This window comes from Hemitrygon akajei, chromosome 12 (genome assembly GCF_048418815.1).
Source record: "Hemitrygon akajei chromosome 12, sHemAka1.3, whole genome shotgun sequence".
Lineage (NCBI taxonomy): Eukaryota > Metazoa > Chordata > Chondrichthyes > Myliobatiformes > Dasyatidae > Hemitrygon > Hemitrygon akajei.
In genome coordinates this window covers 6,992,630-7,010,961 of record NC_133135.1, presented here as the reverse complement: position 1 = coordinate 7,010,961, position 18,332 = coordinate 6,992,630, and the positions used below count along the sequence as shown (strand labels likewise).

General features: G+C 44.8%; 1 protein-coding gene across 1 annotated transcript in view; it reads right to left on the bottom strand.

Annotated features, from left to right (window-relative positions):
- Positions 1–7,864: 7,864 nt before the first annotated feature.
- Positions 7,865–18,332, bottom strand: part of uox (urate oxidase) — a 32,684-nt gene continuing 22,216 nt past the window's right edge. The window contains exons 5-8 of the mRNA XM_073062536.1: positions 17,798–17,984; positions 15,275–15,398; positions 11,559–11,642; positions 7,865–8,048 (exon numbers count right to left, since the gene is read on the bottom strand). Of these exons, the coding sequence (XP_072918637.1) occupies positions 7,974–8,048; positions 11,559–11,642; positions 15,275–15,398; positions 17,798–17,984 (470 nt within the window). The 3' untranslated portion in view covers positions 7,865–7,973. The remainder of the gene's footprint in view (positions 8,049–11,558; positions 11,643–15,274; positions 15,399–17,797; positions 17,985–18,332) is intronic.

Below are 18,332 nucleotides of genomic sequence, written 5' to 3'. Positions count from 1 at the left end.
ATTTTCCCACCTGGCTTTACCTATCGCCTATGGCCATCGTCTTTCCCTCTCCCTACTTCCTCATTCTGCTGCTGCCTCTGCTTTTCTTTCCAGTCTTGAAGAAGGGTCTTGGCCTGAAATATCAACTTTATTAATTTCCATAGACGCTGCCTGACCTGCTGAGTTCTTGCAGCATTTTGTGTGTGTTGCTCTGGATTTCTGTCATTTAAATATGATTTCAGTTGTATTTTATCATTCTTTGATCATTAACAACTTGATTATTCATTAATAACCATTTACCTCTTCAAGAGGAAGTGGGCACAGGAACTGAGGGAGGGAGATTATTGGTTTTAAAAGGTGGCATGTAACTGGGGTAACAACACACACAAAATGCTGGTGGAACACAGCAGACCAGGCAGCATCTATAAGGAGAAGCACTGTCAACATTTCGGGCCGAGACCCTTCGTCAGCTTCTCCCTATAGATGCTGCCTGGCCTGCCGTGTTCCACCAGCATTTCGTGTGTTGTTGTTTGAATTTCCAGCATCTGCAGATTTCCTCATGTTTGCGTTTTCAAATTCACTACTGCGAAGCCTCTGCCAATGATGCCTACACTGAAGAAGTTTAAATCTTCTCTTCGATGCGAGTTCAGTGAAACCCTCTCTCGCTGCTCCCCATCTATAATTCCTTCGGCCCTTCAACTTTAGATCATATTTTGATCCAGACCCGCTATTACAGCCGTATGAGTCCAGACGAAGGGTCTCGGCCCAAAACATCAACAGTGCTTCTCCTTATAGATGCTGCCTGGCCTGCTGTGTTCCACCAGCATTTTGTGTATGTGGTTTGAATTTCCAGCATCTGCAGATTTCCTCATGTTTGCTATGTAACTGGGGTAGATGGGAATGCATTTATAATTGTGATGTGTACAGAGGTACAATAATAATCTTGTTTGCAATGCCATCCCAGCTGATTGTTCAGCAAAAGAGCAAAACAAAATTGATCGGATAGGGTGAAGTGGAACAAAACAGTAATCTAGCAAGATGCATAAAACGGACCATAAAACCTTCTGCACATATGTAGAAGTTTCCAAGGGCCTTTAAATTTAAAGCTCTTAATTCTTAATAATTTAATAATTAATTATTTAATAATTTTAACTGGTTTTAAAAAAAAATCCCTGATGTTAGGAGACATTGTAATAGTCTAAACAGCCCACTGGTAACAAAGGGACTGGAACAAAAGGACTTTTTTTCTTCGGCAGTTTAACGGGGGCACGACTGCGCAAGCGCGTGTAAGTCGGACTGTGAGGCAGCAGGAATATTTAAAGAGAACAGTAGATGGAGCGGACAACGGAGTAGAGGGGGACAGAGTAGGAAGGCTTTGTCTTGAGAGGCTTCGACGAGCAGAGGCTGAGGACGAACTTCACTCCAAGTGAGGTAAGGCCGGGTAAGTTCCTTTAAAAGGAGAAAGTTTCAAAAGTTGAGGCAAGTATTGGGTAGGTCATGGCAGCTGAGTTCGGCCCCGTGGTTTGTTCATCCTGCAGCATGTGGGAAATCAGGGATACTTCCAGTGTCCCTGACGACTATGTGTGCAGGAAGTGTGTCCAACTGCAGCTTCTGGCAGACCGCATTGAGCGTCTGGAGCTGCGATTCGATTCATACTGGAGCATCCGTGATGCTGAGAAAGTCATGAATAGCACGTTCAGTGAGTTGGCCACACCGCAGGTAAAGGCTACACAGGCAGAAAGGGAAGGGGTGGCCACTAGACAGCATAGCAGTAGGCAGATAGTGCAGGAGTCCCCTGAGGTCATCTCCCTCCTAAACAGATATACTGTTTTGGATACTGTTGGGGGAGATGTCTCAACAGGGGAAGGCAGCAGCAGCCGAGTTCATTGCACCATGGGTGGCTCTGCGGCACAGGAGGGAAGGAAAAGGAGTGGGAGAGCTATAGTGATAGGGGATTCAATTGTAAGGGGAATAGATAGGCGTTTCTGCGGCCGCAAACGAGACTCCAGGATGATATGTTGCCTCCCTGGTGCAAGGGTCAAGGATGTCTCTGAGCGGCTGCAGGACATTCTGGAATGGGAGGGTGAACAGCCAGTGGTCGTGGTGCACATAGGTACCAACGATATAGGTAAAAAACAGGATGAGGTCCTACAAGGTGAATTTAGGGAGTTAGGAGATAAACTAAAAGTAGGACCACAAAGGTAATAATCTCTGGATTACTACCAGTGCCACGTGCTAGTCAGAGTAGAAATAGGAGGATATTTCAGATGAATAGGTGGCTTGAAAAATGGTGCAAGGGGGAGGGATTCAAATTTCTGGGGCATTGGAACCAGTTCTGGGGGAGGTGGGACCGGTATAAACAGGACGGTCTGCATCTGGGCTGAACTGGAACCAATGTCCTAGGGGGAGCGTTTGCTACTGCTGTTCAGGAGGCTTTAAACTAATGTGGCAGGGGGATGGGAACAAGTGCAGAGAGACAGAGGGGTGTAAAATGAGGGTAGAAGCAAAACGTAGTAAGGTGAAAAGTAAAAGTGGCAGGCAGGCAAATCCAGGGCAAAAAGCAAAAAGAGCCACTTTTCAAAATAATTGTATAAGGGCTAAGAGTGTTGTAAAAACAAGCCTGAAGGCTTTGTGTGTCAATGCGAGGAACATTCGTAACAAGGTGGATGAATTGAATGTGCAGATAGTTATTAATGAATATGATATAGTTGGGATCACAGAGACATGGCTCCAGGGTGACCAAGGATGGGAGCTCAACATCCAGGGATATTCAATATTCAGGAGGGATAGACAAGAAAGAAAAGGAGGTGGGGTAGCATTGCTGGTTAGAGAGGAGATTAACGTAATAGAAAGGAAGGACATTACCCTGGAGGACATGGAAGCGATATGGGTAGAGCTGCATAACACTAAGGGGCAGAAAACGCTGGTGGGAGTTGTGTACAGGCCACCTAACAGTAGTAGTGAGGTTAGGGATGGCATTAAACAGGAAATTAGAAATGCGTGCAATAAAAGAACAGTAGTTATAATGGGTGACTTCAATCTACATATAGATTGGGTGAACCAAATTGGTAAGGGTGCTGAGGAAGAGGATTTCTTGGAATGTATGCGGGATGGTTTTCTGAACCAACATGTCGTGGAACCAACTAGAGAGCAGGCCATTCTAGATTGGGTATTGAGCAATGCGGAAGGGTTAGTTAGCAATCTTGTCGTGCGAGGCCCCTTGGGTAAGAGTGACCATAATATGGTGGAATTCTTCATTAAGATGGAGAGTGACATAGTTAATTCAGAAACAAATGTTCTGAACTTAAAGAAGGGTAACTTTGAAGGTATGAGATGTGAATTAGCTAAGATAGACTGGCAAATGATACTTGAAGGGTTGACAGTGGATATGCAATGGCAAGCATTAAAGATCACATGGATGAACTACAACGATTGTTCATCCCAGTTTGGCAAAAGAATAAACCAGGGAAGGTAGTGCACCCGTGGCTGACAAGGGAAGTTAGGGATAGTATCAAGTCCAAAGAAGAAACATATAAATTAGCAAAAAAAAGTGACACACCTGAGGACTGGGAGAAATTCAGAGACCAGCAGAGGAAGACAAAGGGTTTAATTAGGAAAGGGAAAAAAGATTATGAGAGAAAGCTGGCAGGGAACATAAAAACTGACTGTAAAAGCTTTTATAGATATGTGAAAAGAAAAAGATTGGTCAAGACAAATGTAGGTCCCTTACAGTCAGAAACAGGTGAATTGATCATAGGGAACAAAGACATGGCAGACCAATTGAATAACTACTTTGGTTCTGTCTTCACTGAGGAGGACATAAATAATCTTCCGGAAATAGTAAGGGACCGAGGGTCTAGTAAGATGGAGGAACTGAGGGAAATACATGTTAGTAGGGAAGTGGTGTTAGGTAAATTGAAGGGATTAAAGGCAGATAAATCCCCAGGGCCAGATGGTCTGCATCCCAGAGTGCTTAAGGAAGTAGCCCAAGAAATAGTGGATGCATTAGTGATAATTTTTCAAAACTCCTTAGATTCTGGATTAGTTCCTGAGGATTGGAGGGTGGCAATGTAACCCCATTTTTTAAAAAAGGAGAGAGAAACCGGGGAATTATAGACCGGTTAGTCTGACATCGGTGGTGGGGAAAATGCTAGAGTCGGTTATCAAAGATGTGATAACAGCACATTTGGAAAGAGGTGAAATCATCGGACAAAGTCAGCATAGATTTGTGAAAGGAAAATTATGTCTGACGAATCTTATAGAATATTTTGAAGATGTAACTAGTAGAGTGGATAGGGGAGAGCCAGTGGATGTGGTATATTTGGATTTTCAAAAGGCTTTTGACAAGGTCCCACACAGGAGATTAGTGTGCAAACTTAAAGCACACGGTATTGGGGGTATGGTATTGATGTGGATAGAGAACTGGTTGGCAGACAGGAAGCAAAGAGTGGGAGTAAACGGGACCTTTTCAGAATGGCAGGCAGTGACTAGTGGGGTACCACAAGGCTCAGGGCTGGGACCCCAGTTGTTTACAATATATATTAATGATTTAGACGAGGGAATTAAATACAGCATCTCCAAGTTTGCGGATGACACGAAGCTGGGCAGCGGTGTTAGCTGTGAGGAGGATGCTAAGAGGATGCAGGGTGACTTGGAGAGGTTAGGTGAGTGGGCAAATTCATGGTAGATGCAATTTAATGTGGATAAATGTGAGGTTATCCACTTTGATTACAAGAACAGGAAAACAGATTATTATCTGAATGGTGGCCGATTAGGAAAAGGGGAGGTGCAATGAGACCTGGGTGTCATTGTACACCAGTCATTGAAGGTGGGCATGCAGGTACAGTAGGCGGTGAAAAAGGCAAATGGTATGTTGGCATTCATAGCAAAAGGATTTGAGTACAGGAGCAGGGAGGTTCTACTGCAGTTGTACAAGGCCTTGGTGAGACCGTGCCTAGAATATTGTGTGCAGTTTTGGTCCCCTAATCTGAGGAAAGACATTCTTGCCATAGAGGGAGTACAAAGAAGGTTCACCAGATTGATTCCTGGGATGGCAGGACTTTCATATGAAGAAAGACTGGATCGACTAGGCTTATACTCACTGGAATTTAGAAGATTGAGGGGGGATCTTATTGAAACATATAAAATTCTAAAGGGATTGGACAGGCTAGATGCAGGAAGATTGTTTCCGATGTTGGGGGAGTCCAGAACGAGTGGTCACAGTTTAAGGATAAAGGGGAAGCCTTTTAGGACCGAGATGAGGAAAAACTTCTTCACACAGAGAGCGGTGAATCTGTGGAATTCTCTGCCACAGGAAACAGTTGAGGCCAGTTCATTGGCTATATTTAAGAGGAAGTTAGATATGGCCCTTGTGGCTAAAGGAATCGGGGGGGGGTATGGAGAGAAAGCAGGTACAGGGTTCTGAGTTGGATGATCAGCCATAATCATACTGAATGGTGGTGCAGACTCGAAGGGCCGAATGGCCTACTCCTGCACCTATTTTCTATGTTTCTATGAACTATGTACAGAGCAGGACAATATCCCAGCTGCTGTACTCCAAAATTAGTTATAGACTCACAGTGTACAACAGCACAGAAGCAGGCCTTTTGGCCCATCTAGTAAGTGTTGAACTGTGCCAAAAAAGGTCAGCTCAACATTGTAGGCCCATTGGCCTGTATGGTCCTACAGCCAATGACTGTGGGAGGTGAGGGAGGAGATTGCTGAGCCTCTGGCAATGATCTTTACATCATCAATGGGGATGGGAGAGGTTCCGGAGGATTGGAGGGTTGTGGATGTTGTTCCTTTATTCAAGAAAGGGAGTAGAGATAGCCCAGGAAATTATAGACCAGTGAGTCTTAATTCAGTGGTTGGTAAATTGATGGAAAAGATCTTGAGAGGCAGGATTTATGAACATTTGGAGAGGCATAATATGATTAGGAATAATCAGCATGGTTTTGTCAAGGGCAGGTTGTGCCTTACAAGCCTGATTGAATTTTTTGAGGATGTGGGAAAACACATTGATGAAGGTAGAGCAGTAGATGTAGTGTATATGGATTTTAGCAAGGCATTGGACAAGGTACCCCATGCAAGGCTTATTGAGAAAGTAGGGAGGCATGGGATCCAAGGGGACATTGCTTTGTGGATCCAGAATTGGCTTGCCCACAGAAGGCAAAGAGTGGTTGTAGATGGGTCATATTCTGCATGGAGGTTGGTGACCAGTGGTGTGCCTCAGGGATCTGTTCTGGGATCCCTACTCTTTGTGATTTTTTAAATAAATGACCTGGATGAGGAAGTGGAGGGATGGGTTAGTAAATTTGCTGATGACACAAAGGTTGGGGGTGTTGTGGATAGTGTGGAGGGCTGTCAGAGGTTACAGCAGGACATTGATAGAATGCAAAACTGGGCTGTGAAGTGGCAGATGGAATTCAACCCAGATAAGTGTGAAGTGGTTCATTTTGGTAGGTCAAATATGATGGCAGAATATAGTGTTAATGGTAAGACTCTTGGCAGTGTGGAAGATCAGAGGGATCTTGGGGTCTGAGTCCATAGGACACTCAAAGCTACTGAGCAGGTTGACTCTCTGGTTAAGAAGGCATACGGTGCATTGGCCTTCATCAACCGTGGGACTGAGTTTAGGAGCCGAGATGTAATGTTGCAGCTATATAGGACCCTGGTCAGACCCCGCTTGGGGTACTGTGCTCAGTTCTGGTCACTTCACTACAGGAAGGATGTGGAAACCATAGAAAGGGTCCAGAGGAGATTTACAATGATGTTGCCTGGGTTGGGGAGCATGCCTTATGAGAATAGGTTGAGTGAACTCGGCCTTTTCTCCTTGGAGCAACGGAGGATGAGAGGTGACCTGTAAGATGATGAGAGGCATTGATTGTGTGGATAATCAGAAGCTTTTCCCCAGGGCTGAAATGGCTAGCACGAGAGGATACAGCTTTAAGGTGCTTGGAAGTAGGTACAGAGGAGATATTCGGTGTAAATTTTTTTACGCAGAGAGTGGTGAGTGAGTGGAATGGGCTGCCGGTGGTGGTGGTGGAGGTGGATGTGATAGGGCACCTTAGGACAGGAAGGTTAGCCCCATGTGATGCCATTCAACGTCTGGAGGAGCACGCCCTCCGATATTTTTCCATCTGCTGGAAACCCACAGTTCTGCGATATAGGAGGGGAGGGAAGTTAGCGGGGCTGGGGCAAAAGGCTGAGCGGCGGGCTCAATACGCTCACATTCAAGCGCTCTATCATTCTTGGCGGAAAGATGCGGCCCAGACAGTTATCTCGGGGGCCAGGAAATCCGCCTATTTGCAAGATAGGACTCCTGGACTCCTGGAGACTCCTGGATAGGTACATGGAGCTTAGAAAATTAGTGGGCTACGGGTAACCCTGGGTGATTTCTGAAGTAAGTATATGTTTGGCATAGGTTTTCTATGTTGTAAATCTCCCGATCTGAAAGCGTTTTTAATGAGAAAACTTTGTGAAAAGATATTTGCTGTTTCAAAGGCAAGGGAAGCGTGGAGTGACAATGAATTCTACAGATTCATGTCTCTCTGGCTAAAGAAATTCCTCCTTAACCCAGTTCTAAATGAATGTCCCTCTATTCTGAGGCTGTGCGCTCTGGTCCTGGACTCCCCCTCTACAGGAAACATCCTCTCCATGACCATGACCATTCTGTCCAGGGCTTTCCATACTCAATAGATTGTAATGAGATCCCCCCATCATTCTTTGAAACTCCAGCGAGTACAAACCCAGAGGCCTCAAATGCTCCTCCTACGTTAACCCTTTCATTCCCAGAATCATTCTCGTGAATCTCATCTGAACCCTCTCCAATGTCAGGGCATCCTTTCCTAGATAGGGGGCCCAAGACTGCTCACCATACCCCAAACAAGGTTTACATTTTTATTGCATTTATTCAGAACATTTCAATTACACGGCTACAGCGGTGGTTATTTCTGCTGCATGCATGATTAGCACCATCTCCAATAGGGCATTTTCTACAGCTTGGATGCAAATCTCCTCCGTACACTTCCTGTAATATTCCCATACGGATTATCCGTCGGCAGCAGAACCTACAGGAGGTAAATAACAGACATCAGTGTTAGAGTGAGTTAATTGAATTCACTTAATTGGTAACAGCCTTTCACAGATTCAAGATTCAAGTTTATTTATCACCAGAACATTCAGGCATACAATGAAACTCTCAGTGTTAGAAACACCCAGCAGGTGAAGCAGCTTCTATGGATGAAGAAACTAGTCATTAATAATAATAACATCCAGGCACGTCTTGTACCCAGATTGGGTGGTGTTCAGGTCAGTGTCTTTTCTCCACGTTAGGAATAAAAAGCAATACCTTTTCACTTTAGAAATGGAGAGAGGTCTACGGAACAGAGTGATACAGCCGCTGCCCGGGAATCGCCAGGACATGCCTGGAGCGAGCGCTGTGCAGGACGGTAAGCAAACCGCTAGCGGTGCACTGCTGAATAGGCGGGTGGGCACCGGGAAACCCAAGAGAGGTACTGCCAGCATTCGGAGTAGCCCCTCAACGCCACAGGCTGTGACTGCTACAAGTGCTGCTCAGGGGAGCAGTTCACTTACAACTGCCACCACTCAAGCAGTTAAGATAAGAAAGACACACATGAAATGGTCATTAGAAGTAAACACATTCAATGTGCGTGTATACTACCACGTTACAGAACTTGGGACCAACATGACAACATAAAGGAAAATCTTCATCAACAGTTACCCAGTATTGAAAGCCACAATACTAAACACCACTACAGCAGTCCGGAAGTTCCTAGCACTTGAGAAATGAGTGTGCTTGGCTATGCCTGTACCTCAGGTTTTACCAGCTTGAGCTAAGAAGGAAAAAAATAATGATAATAATAACTTTATCAAGCACGTATCACATAGATGATGTAGTTCAAAGTGCTTTACACTGGGATAAAGTGCAAATGTCAAGATAAAAATCAAAATGAAACTAGAAGACATGAATTTCAGTTAAAAGCAAGGTTAAATAAATCAGTTTTGAGCTAGTGCCTAAAATTATCAACTGAGTCTGCATCCCTTACAGTTTTAGGTATTGAATTCCACAGTTTAGGAACATAGGTCAGAAAAGCTGACCTGCCAATTATCTTTTGAGGGAGATCGTTTAATTTCAAGAGAGCAGCAGAAGAGGAACTGAGAGCTCGAGCAGGATTGTAAAACAAATGTATCCCATTGTGATGTAACCCAGTTCTAGATCATTAAGAGCTTTAAAGACAAGGAAGAGAACTTTAAAATCAATTCTAAAAGATACAGGCAAAGGAACCAGACACGAAATGGGGGGATATTGGCCAGGTGCAGCCACTGAGCAGATTGAATTGGCATCATGGTTGGCATTGGTGTAGTGGGCTGAAAGGCCTGTTTCTGTGCTGTACCTTTCCATGTACTCCCTTCAGAACCCAGACAATGTTGTGCCAACCTTTTAACCTACTCGAAGATCAATCTAACCCTTCCCTCCGACATAGCCCTCCATTTTTCTATCAGCCACGTGCCTATCTAAGAGTTTCTTAAATGTCCCTCATGTATCTGCCTCTAGTTCCACGGCTGGGAGTTCCATGCATCTATCTTTCTCTGTGCAAAAAAAAAGCTACCTCTGACACGCCCCATTATACTTCCCACCAAACACCTTAAAATTATGCTCAATTGTATTAGCCACATCGGCCCTGGGAGAAAGTCTTTAGCTGGCCACTCCATCTATGAAGGGTCTTTCCTCTACACTCTGAACCCATAAATGCTACCTTATTATTCCCTTTTGACCTGCTTATTTATTTTGTGATTTATAGCATTTTTATGTCTTCGCACTGTACTACTCCACAAAACAACAAACTTCCTGCCTCTTGTGAGTTTTCCAGAGAGAGTAGGGTAGGGTGCCGTGCCCGGAGTGCTGCTAGAGGCAGATACACTGGGGGCATTTAGGAGACTCTTAGTTAGGCACACGGATGATAGAAAAATGGAGGGCTTTGTGGGAGTGGAGGGTTAGATTGATCTTAGAGTAGGTTAAAAGGTCAGGACAGCTCTGTGGGCTGAAGGGCCTGTACCGTGCTGTAGTGTTCTATGATACAAGGGATTCTGCAGGTGTTGTGCAGTTTTAATTGGCCACTGTAAATTGTCCCCAGTGTGTGGGTGAGGGCTGGAATCTGGGGTGAGTTGATGGGAATTGGTGGGGAGGGGGGGGAATAATGACAGCACAAAATTGTGGGCTGAAGGGCAAATACTGGTTCTATACATTCTATATAAATCGGAGATAATAAATCTGATTCCAACCCTATTTCTGAGTTAGATGTTTTCACCTCATTACTCTCTCCACAGAAGCTGCCCGACCTGCTGTGTCTTCAATGGCACTTTGATTTCATTTCAGATTTCCAACAGCTGCAGTTAAATGAATTCATTATAACCAGACCAGCAAACTCAAAAACAGTTCCTTTCCCCAAGCAGTTAGGCTGATCAACTTCTCCACTCAGTAACCCACCCCTCCACACTCCCAACCACCATTACTTTATCATTTCCTGTCAGTCACCTTATGTCCAGACATTCCTGTGCCTAGCGTCACTGTATAGACATATAATCAAATTCTGTATTTCACATTTCACATATTTTTTTCACAATTATATATATTTTCATATATATATATATCTATATATTTATTGTGTTTTTATTGTCATTGTGTTCTTTATCTTATTGTGTTTTTTGTGTTCCGTTGGATCCAGAGTAATTATTATTTAATTCTCCTTTACACTTGTGTACTGGAAATTACATTAAATGATCTTGAATCCTTAACTGCCTTAGGTCGAATGGCCCTGCTGGTACTTCTGAAATTTGTACTCATTATGATCAAATTGCATTGTTATCTTACATGCTGGATTTAATTTATAGAACTGTGGCATTTCAGATGACACACTGCTTTTATAACATATATTTTTACACCCAACAACGTACAATGTACCGAGCCACGTCGAAGCTGTCGCGCACTTCATTAAGACCACAAGGTCTGACATTAAGGAGTCTGTACAGATTTGATGAATCCAGTGAGCTTGTTGCTGTCACCAGGAATTTAGCTCACTCTTTCCGATAGAACACGTCAGACTCATGTTGGATTAGACCGCTTAATTGTTATTTTGTTTGCAATTTAACAATTTATGCCTGATTGCATTTTTTATAACTACATGTAATTGTTTTGTATGTTCCCTAGTGGTCATAGTATGTATATACAATTGTCCAGTATATCCCTGGTGGATATATTTGTATGATTCTGGAACCTTCTTCAGTGTTGTCTTATTTGAATAGGAGCTATCTGATTGGTGGACTCTTATCTATGAATTTGAATGGAAGTTTCTTATCTATGGAGTATCTATGGTGCCCTCTTTCTTTTTGCTTCTCTATCTCTTCACTCATTAGCATCCGGTCCTGTTACTGCCCATTTAAAACTGTTCTTTGTTGTATTAACACATAATAAAGTAATCATGAAACAGCAAGTTTTTTGCCTCTTTCCTGACTTGTGAAAGAACCTTCGATTAAAAACATCAGATCCCAACACTCACCTCATTATTGTTTGAAATCCCAAACTTTGTCATATCAATTGTGAAGTAATGCTTATTTGGCATAACTATTTCAATCTCTTCCATCTGAAAAACAGAGACACACAAAGGTAAGTGTTACAGCTGGCAGTGTATGTCTTCCTAGATTAAACACCGTATTACAGCACTTAAAATTTAAGAGACGACTGGACAGATATATGGAGAAATTTAAGGTGGGGGGGTTATATGGGAGGCAGGGTTTAAGGGTCGGCACAACATTGTGGGCCAAAGGCCTGTACTGTGCTGTACTATTCTATGTTCTATATTAGATCCACATCCGATCAGAGCTCCTAAAGTTGCTTTCCGACTCGGGGAACATCCGCAATTCCAGGATTTTGTTAAACTCCATTTAAAAAGGTGTTTATTTTCTCATGGTAACCACATCATGAAGCTGCACTTCTCATTTTTATCCTCTTTCTGAAATGAATTCCAGTTTGGGATTAAAACACCAATGCGCTTGAATGGAAAATCCCACAAAAAGTGGGTGAAGCCCTCTCCACCATTGAACACATCTACGTGGAGTGCTATTACAGGAAAGCAGCATCTGTCATCAGGGACCCCCACCACCCAGGCCATGCTCTCTTCTCAATACTGCCATCAGGAAAGAGGTACAGGAGCCTCAGGACCCACACCACTAGGTTCAGAAACTGTTATTACCCCTCAACCATCAGGCTCCTGAACCAAGAGGGATAATGTCACTTACTCCAACACCGAACTGTTCCCAAAAACTATGGACATTTTCAAGGACTCCTCATCTTACGTTCTCAATATTTATTGCTCATTAATTAATTATCATTATGGCTTATTTTTCTTTTTGTATTTGCACAAGTTGTTGTCTTTTGCAACTAGTTGTTTGTCCGTCTCCTTGTGTGCAGTTTTTCATCGATTCTATTGTGTTTCTTGGAGTTATTGTGAATGCCCACAAGAAAATCAATCTCAGGGTTGTATATGGTTACATATATGTACTTTGATAATAAATTTACTTTGAACTTTAAAATTTGTCTACGTTCTCATATTTAGTTGACTACATGCCACATGGGGAAGCCACTTCGCCCATCAAATCCATGCTAGCTCTCAGCACATTTCCATCAGTCTTGTTCTCCCACACAATTCCCTATATCCTGTTCCCCCACACCTGCCCATTGACTTCCCACTGGTATTTCAACACCCTCCCCCTCCACACCACATACAGCCATACTCACTAACAATCCATGGGGCATGCAAGGAAACTGGAGAACCTAGGGGAACTGGGGGAGTTTGCTAACTCCACACAAACTGCACCGGGGGTGAGGACCAATTTGATCACAGAGTGATGCATCACAGGAAAAGGTCCTTCAGTCCATCAAGTCCATCCTATCCATCAGAGGAGGACCTCCATTGGCCGGGGTCAACCATGGATGTTATGTCCTAGCTGTCATGGAGAGAAAGCTGTTGCCTACGTAACAGTCTCTGCCTCCCCATGCAGCTAATGAACCCAAAGAAACGGCAGAGACCAACACGGTTTGGCACCAGCAGCGTTACAGGAGTTGCCATTCAGTGTTGAACTCAGTGTAGGACTGCCTTAGCAACTCCACCTCAGGAATTTTCCCTCTGGGTTTGCTCCCAGAGCCTTCCCCATGAGTGGGTAGAGAGGCAGCAGAGCTTCGAACTCAGAGTTTTCCTTCTAGATGAGCTGCCAATCACAGCTGACAAACCCCATCTGCCCAAAGCAACTGGTCTTAAGCCACCAGTAGCCTCCTTTTGCCCTTCACCTGTCAGTAGAAACGATTCCGCTGGGCTTAGTAGCTAAGCCACACGTGAAGGCCAGGAGCTGGACTTGGTTGTCAGTGGTTAATTGGGACGTACGCCATTGGGGACATTTAATAAGTAGTGGGAGCTCATCCCCACTACCTCCCCTGGCTATGAAACCTGCCAACCATCAAGCTCTCATTTTTGCAGCAGTCCTACACTGGAGGTCCCTGGGGAGTGTTGTAGGACAGAAGGACCTAAGGGTACAAATACATAGTTTCCTAGTCACAGGTGATAGGGTGGTGAAGAAGCCTTTTGGCAAGCTGGCCTTCATTGGTCCGGGCATCGAGTACAGGGACAGTGATGTTCTGTTGCAGAGGGTTGTGTGCTTCTTGTTAGCTAAAAAAGTTAAGGATTCTAGAAGGAGAAATTGGGATTCAAAGATGAAGAAACAATGCTTTAATAAGGTTGGCATGTTAACGTAACCATTAGCACAAGGCTGTTACAGAGCCAGCAGCCGGGTTCAATTACACAGTACAGGAGACCTGGGGTTCAATTCCCACCACTGCCTGTTTGGGAGTTAGCACATTCTCCCCATGACCACATGGGTTTCCACTGGGTGCTCCAGTTTCTCCAAAGTCATACAGGTTAGTGGTTTGGTTGGTTTGGAGGTTTGGAGACTGATCAAAGGAAGAATGTGATGAAGATAGAATATAGCAACACACACAAAATGCTGGAGGAACTCAGGTCAGGCAGCGTCGATGGAAGGGAACAAACAGTTGGTGTTTCGGGCTGAAACTGGCCATCTTGATGAAAGATTTCAGCCTGAAATGGTGACGGTATATTCCTCTTCATAGATGCTGCTGAGTTCCTTCTGCATTTTGTGTGTGTTGCTCAAGATTTCCACCAATATGCATCAGGCAGTGTCCATCAATAAGGACCCCCATCACCCAGGACATGCCCTCTTCTCATTGCTACCATCATGGAGTTGGTACAGGAGCCCAAAGACACACTCAATGTTTCAGGAACATCTTCCCCTCCACCATCACATTTCTGAATGGACAATGTTCATAATGGAACTCATCATCATTAAGTGCTGTGTTGCATGACATGGGTGATCTTGGTCTTTCCATGACCATGACTGTTCTTGGCAAATTTTTCTACAGAAGTGGTTTGCCATTGCCTTCTTCTGGGCAGTGTCTTTACAAGATAGGTGACCCCAGCCATTGTCAACAGTCTTCAGAGATTGTCTGCCTGGTGTCAGTGGTCACATAACCAGCACTTACGATATGCACCAGCGGCTCATACGGTCATCCACCACCGGCTCCCGTGGCTTCACGTGACCCTGATCGGTGTGGGGGGGGGGGGGCTATGCAGGTACTATGCCTACACCCTGCAGGCTGGCGGAGGGACGGAGTGCCTTATACCTCCTTTGGTAGAGACATATCTCCACACTGCCTTATACCTCCTTTGGTAGAGACATATCTCCACACTGCCTTACTATTTTTTGCTCTCTTTTTGCATTATTTATTTAATGTAATTTTTAATATATATTTCTTATAGCAATTTGCGGTTTTTATTATTATGCATTACACTGTACTGCTGCCGCAAATCAACAATTTTCATAACATATGCCAGTGATATTAAATCTAAAACTGTTTCTGTTTCCCAGCATCTACAGAATCCCTTATGTTAATGAAGACAGAATATGATTCCAGTAACAGGGTCACTCCCATGACCCTGTTGATAGAGAGTCCGTCAGTGAGGATTAGTCCACAAGAGAAGTTGTTGAGGAGAGAGGGCAACTGATGGTTGAGGTTGGGTTACTTATTGAGAGTGGAGTGGTCCAAAGCATGGGCAGGTAAGTGAACGAAAGATTGGTCCAGATTTATTGGGTTCTCAGGGGTTCACGATGGGAGAAACCAACCCAACTCCAGAGAACAAGCACTGACCTCTGGAACCCTGCTCAGACTGAGACACTGAGCTTCATAGAGAGAGTGCTGAATGGACGGAGAGTAGATTCCACGATCATAGGGACCGGCAAACGTCTCAAGGATGGAATCCTTCACAGTATTCCTAGGAGAAACGATATACTCAGTGTTAGCTGCTTCCTCCGTTTTCCCACTCTCTCAGAGGCTGCGTGGTCCCCAGTGGCATTAGGGTGGTGAAAGGCAGAACCCTTACTGGTAAATGTGTGGACACACAGGGAGGAGCAACGTCTGGGTAGCCTCTAACCGTACACTGAATTCTCCAGCTTCCAGTAATTCCTCCCACCACCCCCCTCCCTGTTCTCTGTGGGTCATGTACTGCTTGTTGACTTCTTTTTAACAGTTTGTGCAATTTATCCTCTTTTGCATATTGGATGTTTGTTGATCTTTGTTGTGGGCTTTTTTTGTGGATTCTTTGTTTGTGTTTCGTGGCTGCCTGCAAGAAGATGAATTTTAAGTTTGTATGTGGTATAAATAACTTCGATAGTAATAGTATTTTGAACTTTGAACTTCTCTCTTTTTCCATTTTCCATTCTGGATCCCTTCTTGCCTCTTCTCTTCTCAACAGCTGTCTACCACCTTCCTCTGGTTCCCCCTCCTCCTTCGCTCTCCTATCAGACTCCTTTTTCAGCACTTCACGTTTTACACTCCCAGCTTCTTATTTCACCGCCCCTTCCCTACTTCCCCCTCACCTGGTCTCACCTATCACCTGACAGTTTGTTCTCCTCCCCCCACCTTCTTGTCCTGGTTTCTTCCTCCTTCATCCCAGTCCTGATGAAGGCTCTTGGCCTGAAACATTGACTGTTTATTCATTTCCATAGATGCTACAAGGCCTGCTGAGTTCCTCCAGCACTTTGTGTGTGTTTCCCATTTACATCTCTGTGTGTCTGTGTGTGAGTGAATGGGTGGGGTGGAGAAAGGGGGCTTGTTTTGTTGTTGTTGTTTTGGTTTGTAGTTGTTTGTGTTGTTCTGCCAAACATTGTGGGAATGCCATGTTGGTGCTGGGACTCATGCGGGCTGCCCCCAGCACACCCTTAGCTTTAGAAGACAGAAGTTTAGCTCTGTTAGTCACATGGACATCCAAACATTGAAACCCACGGAGAAATGCGTCATTTTGCACCCAATGATTGTGCAAGGGTCACCACACTTCTGGCGCCCATGACGTTGTACAAACCTGACTGAGCTACTGGCACCCAATCTCTTCTGCCTCCACATGGTCCATATCCCTCCCTCTCCCTCCAATCTCTGCTCATTTATGTGCCTGAAAGAAAACCTCTTGAATGCCCCTGTTGTATCTGTGTCCAACGCCATCCCTGACTGCACATTCCAGGCATCCATCACTCTGAATGTAAGACCATAGACCATCACACCATAAAACACAGGAGCAAAATCAGGCCATTTGGCCCATTGTGTCTGTTCCACCATTCCATCATGTCTGATTTATTATCCTTCTCAATCCCATTCTCCTGCCTTCTCCCGTGACTATTGCTGCCTGACTAATCAAGACCCCATTAACCTCCACTTTAAATATCAAAGGTTGAAAGGTCCAATGTCAGAGAAATGTATACAGTCTACATCCTGAAATGCTTTTTCTTCGCAACCATCTGCAAAAACAGAGAAGTGCCCCAGAGTATGAACGACAGATAAACTAAGAACCCCAAAGTACCCCCCAGCTCCCCCTCTCCCGCGTGGAAGCGGCAGCGAGCAACAATCCCCCCTCCCCCCACCCGCCGCTGAGCACTCGAGAATGAGCAAAGCATTAGCAAAGACACAGACTTGCAGTTACCCCAAAGACTTAGCGTCTCACCCGGCTTTCGACATAGTGCAGATTCTCTCTCTCCCCAATAAGGGAGAAAAAGGTGTCTCCGTTTTCCCAGTGAGCGGGGAGACATAACAAACACCTCGCTGGTTTAAAACGTTAAAGTCTGTTACATCGCCTTATTCGAGCTCTATACCCAATGACTTGGCCTCCACAGCCACCCGTGGCAATGAATTCCATAGACTCACCACCCTCTGGCTAAGAAATTCCTTCTCATCTCTGTTCTTAAGACAAGTCCTCCTATTGTGAAACTGTGCCCTCTGGTCCTAGACTCCGCCATGAAAGGAAACATTCTCTCCACGTCCACTCTATCCAGGCTTTTAATAATTGTTAGGTTTCATTGCGATTCCCCCCTCCCCCACATTCTTCCAAACTCCAGCGAGTACTGGCTCAGAGCCATCAAACGCTCCTCACACCATAACTGGGTTCATTCTTGTGAACCCTCTCTGGACCCTCTCCAATGCAAGCACGTCCTTTCTCAGATAAGGGGCTGAAAACTGTTCACAATGATCATTCCAAGGAATCTCTCCTTGTTCCTTGCAGGGCTATGTGTGATCCCCAATCCCAGTGACACGGTGGCCGGGACATTCGAGGAGAGAGGGGTTGATGTGAGGGATGTTGCCTTGAATAACCCCACCAACAGCAGCGCTTTGGTTACACCAATGTACCAGACAGCATCAAAGTTGATTGGCCTTGACGTGCTGTAGCGCCACTTGGCATACACAACGGTGGAGAAGATCCGATCCTTCACTTCAGGCAGTGTGGTGAAGCGGTCCTTCTGGAAGCCCTCGAACCCGGATTGCGTTGTCTTCAGCACCTGCATGTCCTTGATTCCAGAATGAATCACGGCTGGCTCTGCAAACCAAAAGTAGGTAATCTGGTAAGTCACCAAAGATAATCAAATCTAGACAGGTGTACCGTGGAGAGCATTATCAAACACAAGAAAAGCTGCAGATGCTGGAAATACAGGCAATGCACAAAAAATGCTGGAGGAACTCATCAGGCCAGGAAGCATGACGGATGAAGGGTCTTGTCTCGAAAAGTCAACTGTTTACTCTTTTCCATAGATGCTGCCTGGCCTGCTGAGTTCCTCCAGCACTTTGAGGAGAGCATTCTGACTGGTTGCATCATCGTCTGGTATAGAGACTCCAATGCACAGGATCAGGAAAAGCTGTAGAAGATTGTAGACTCAGCCAGCTCCAT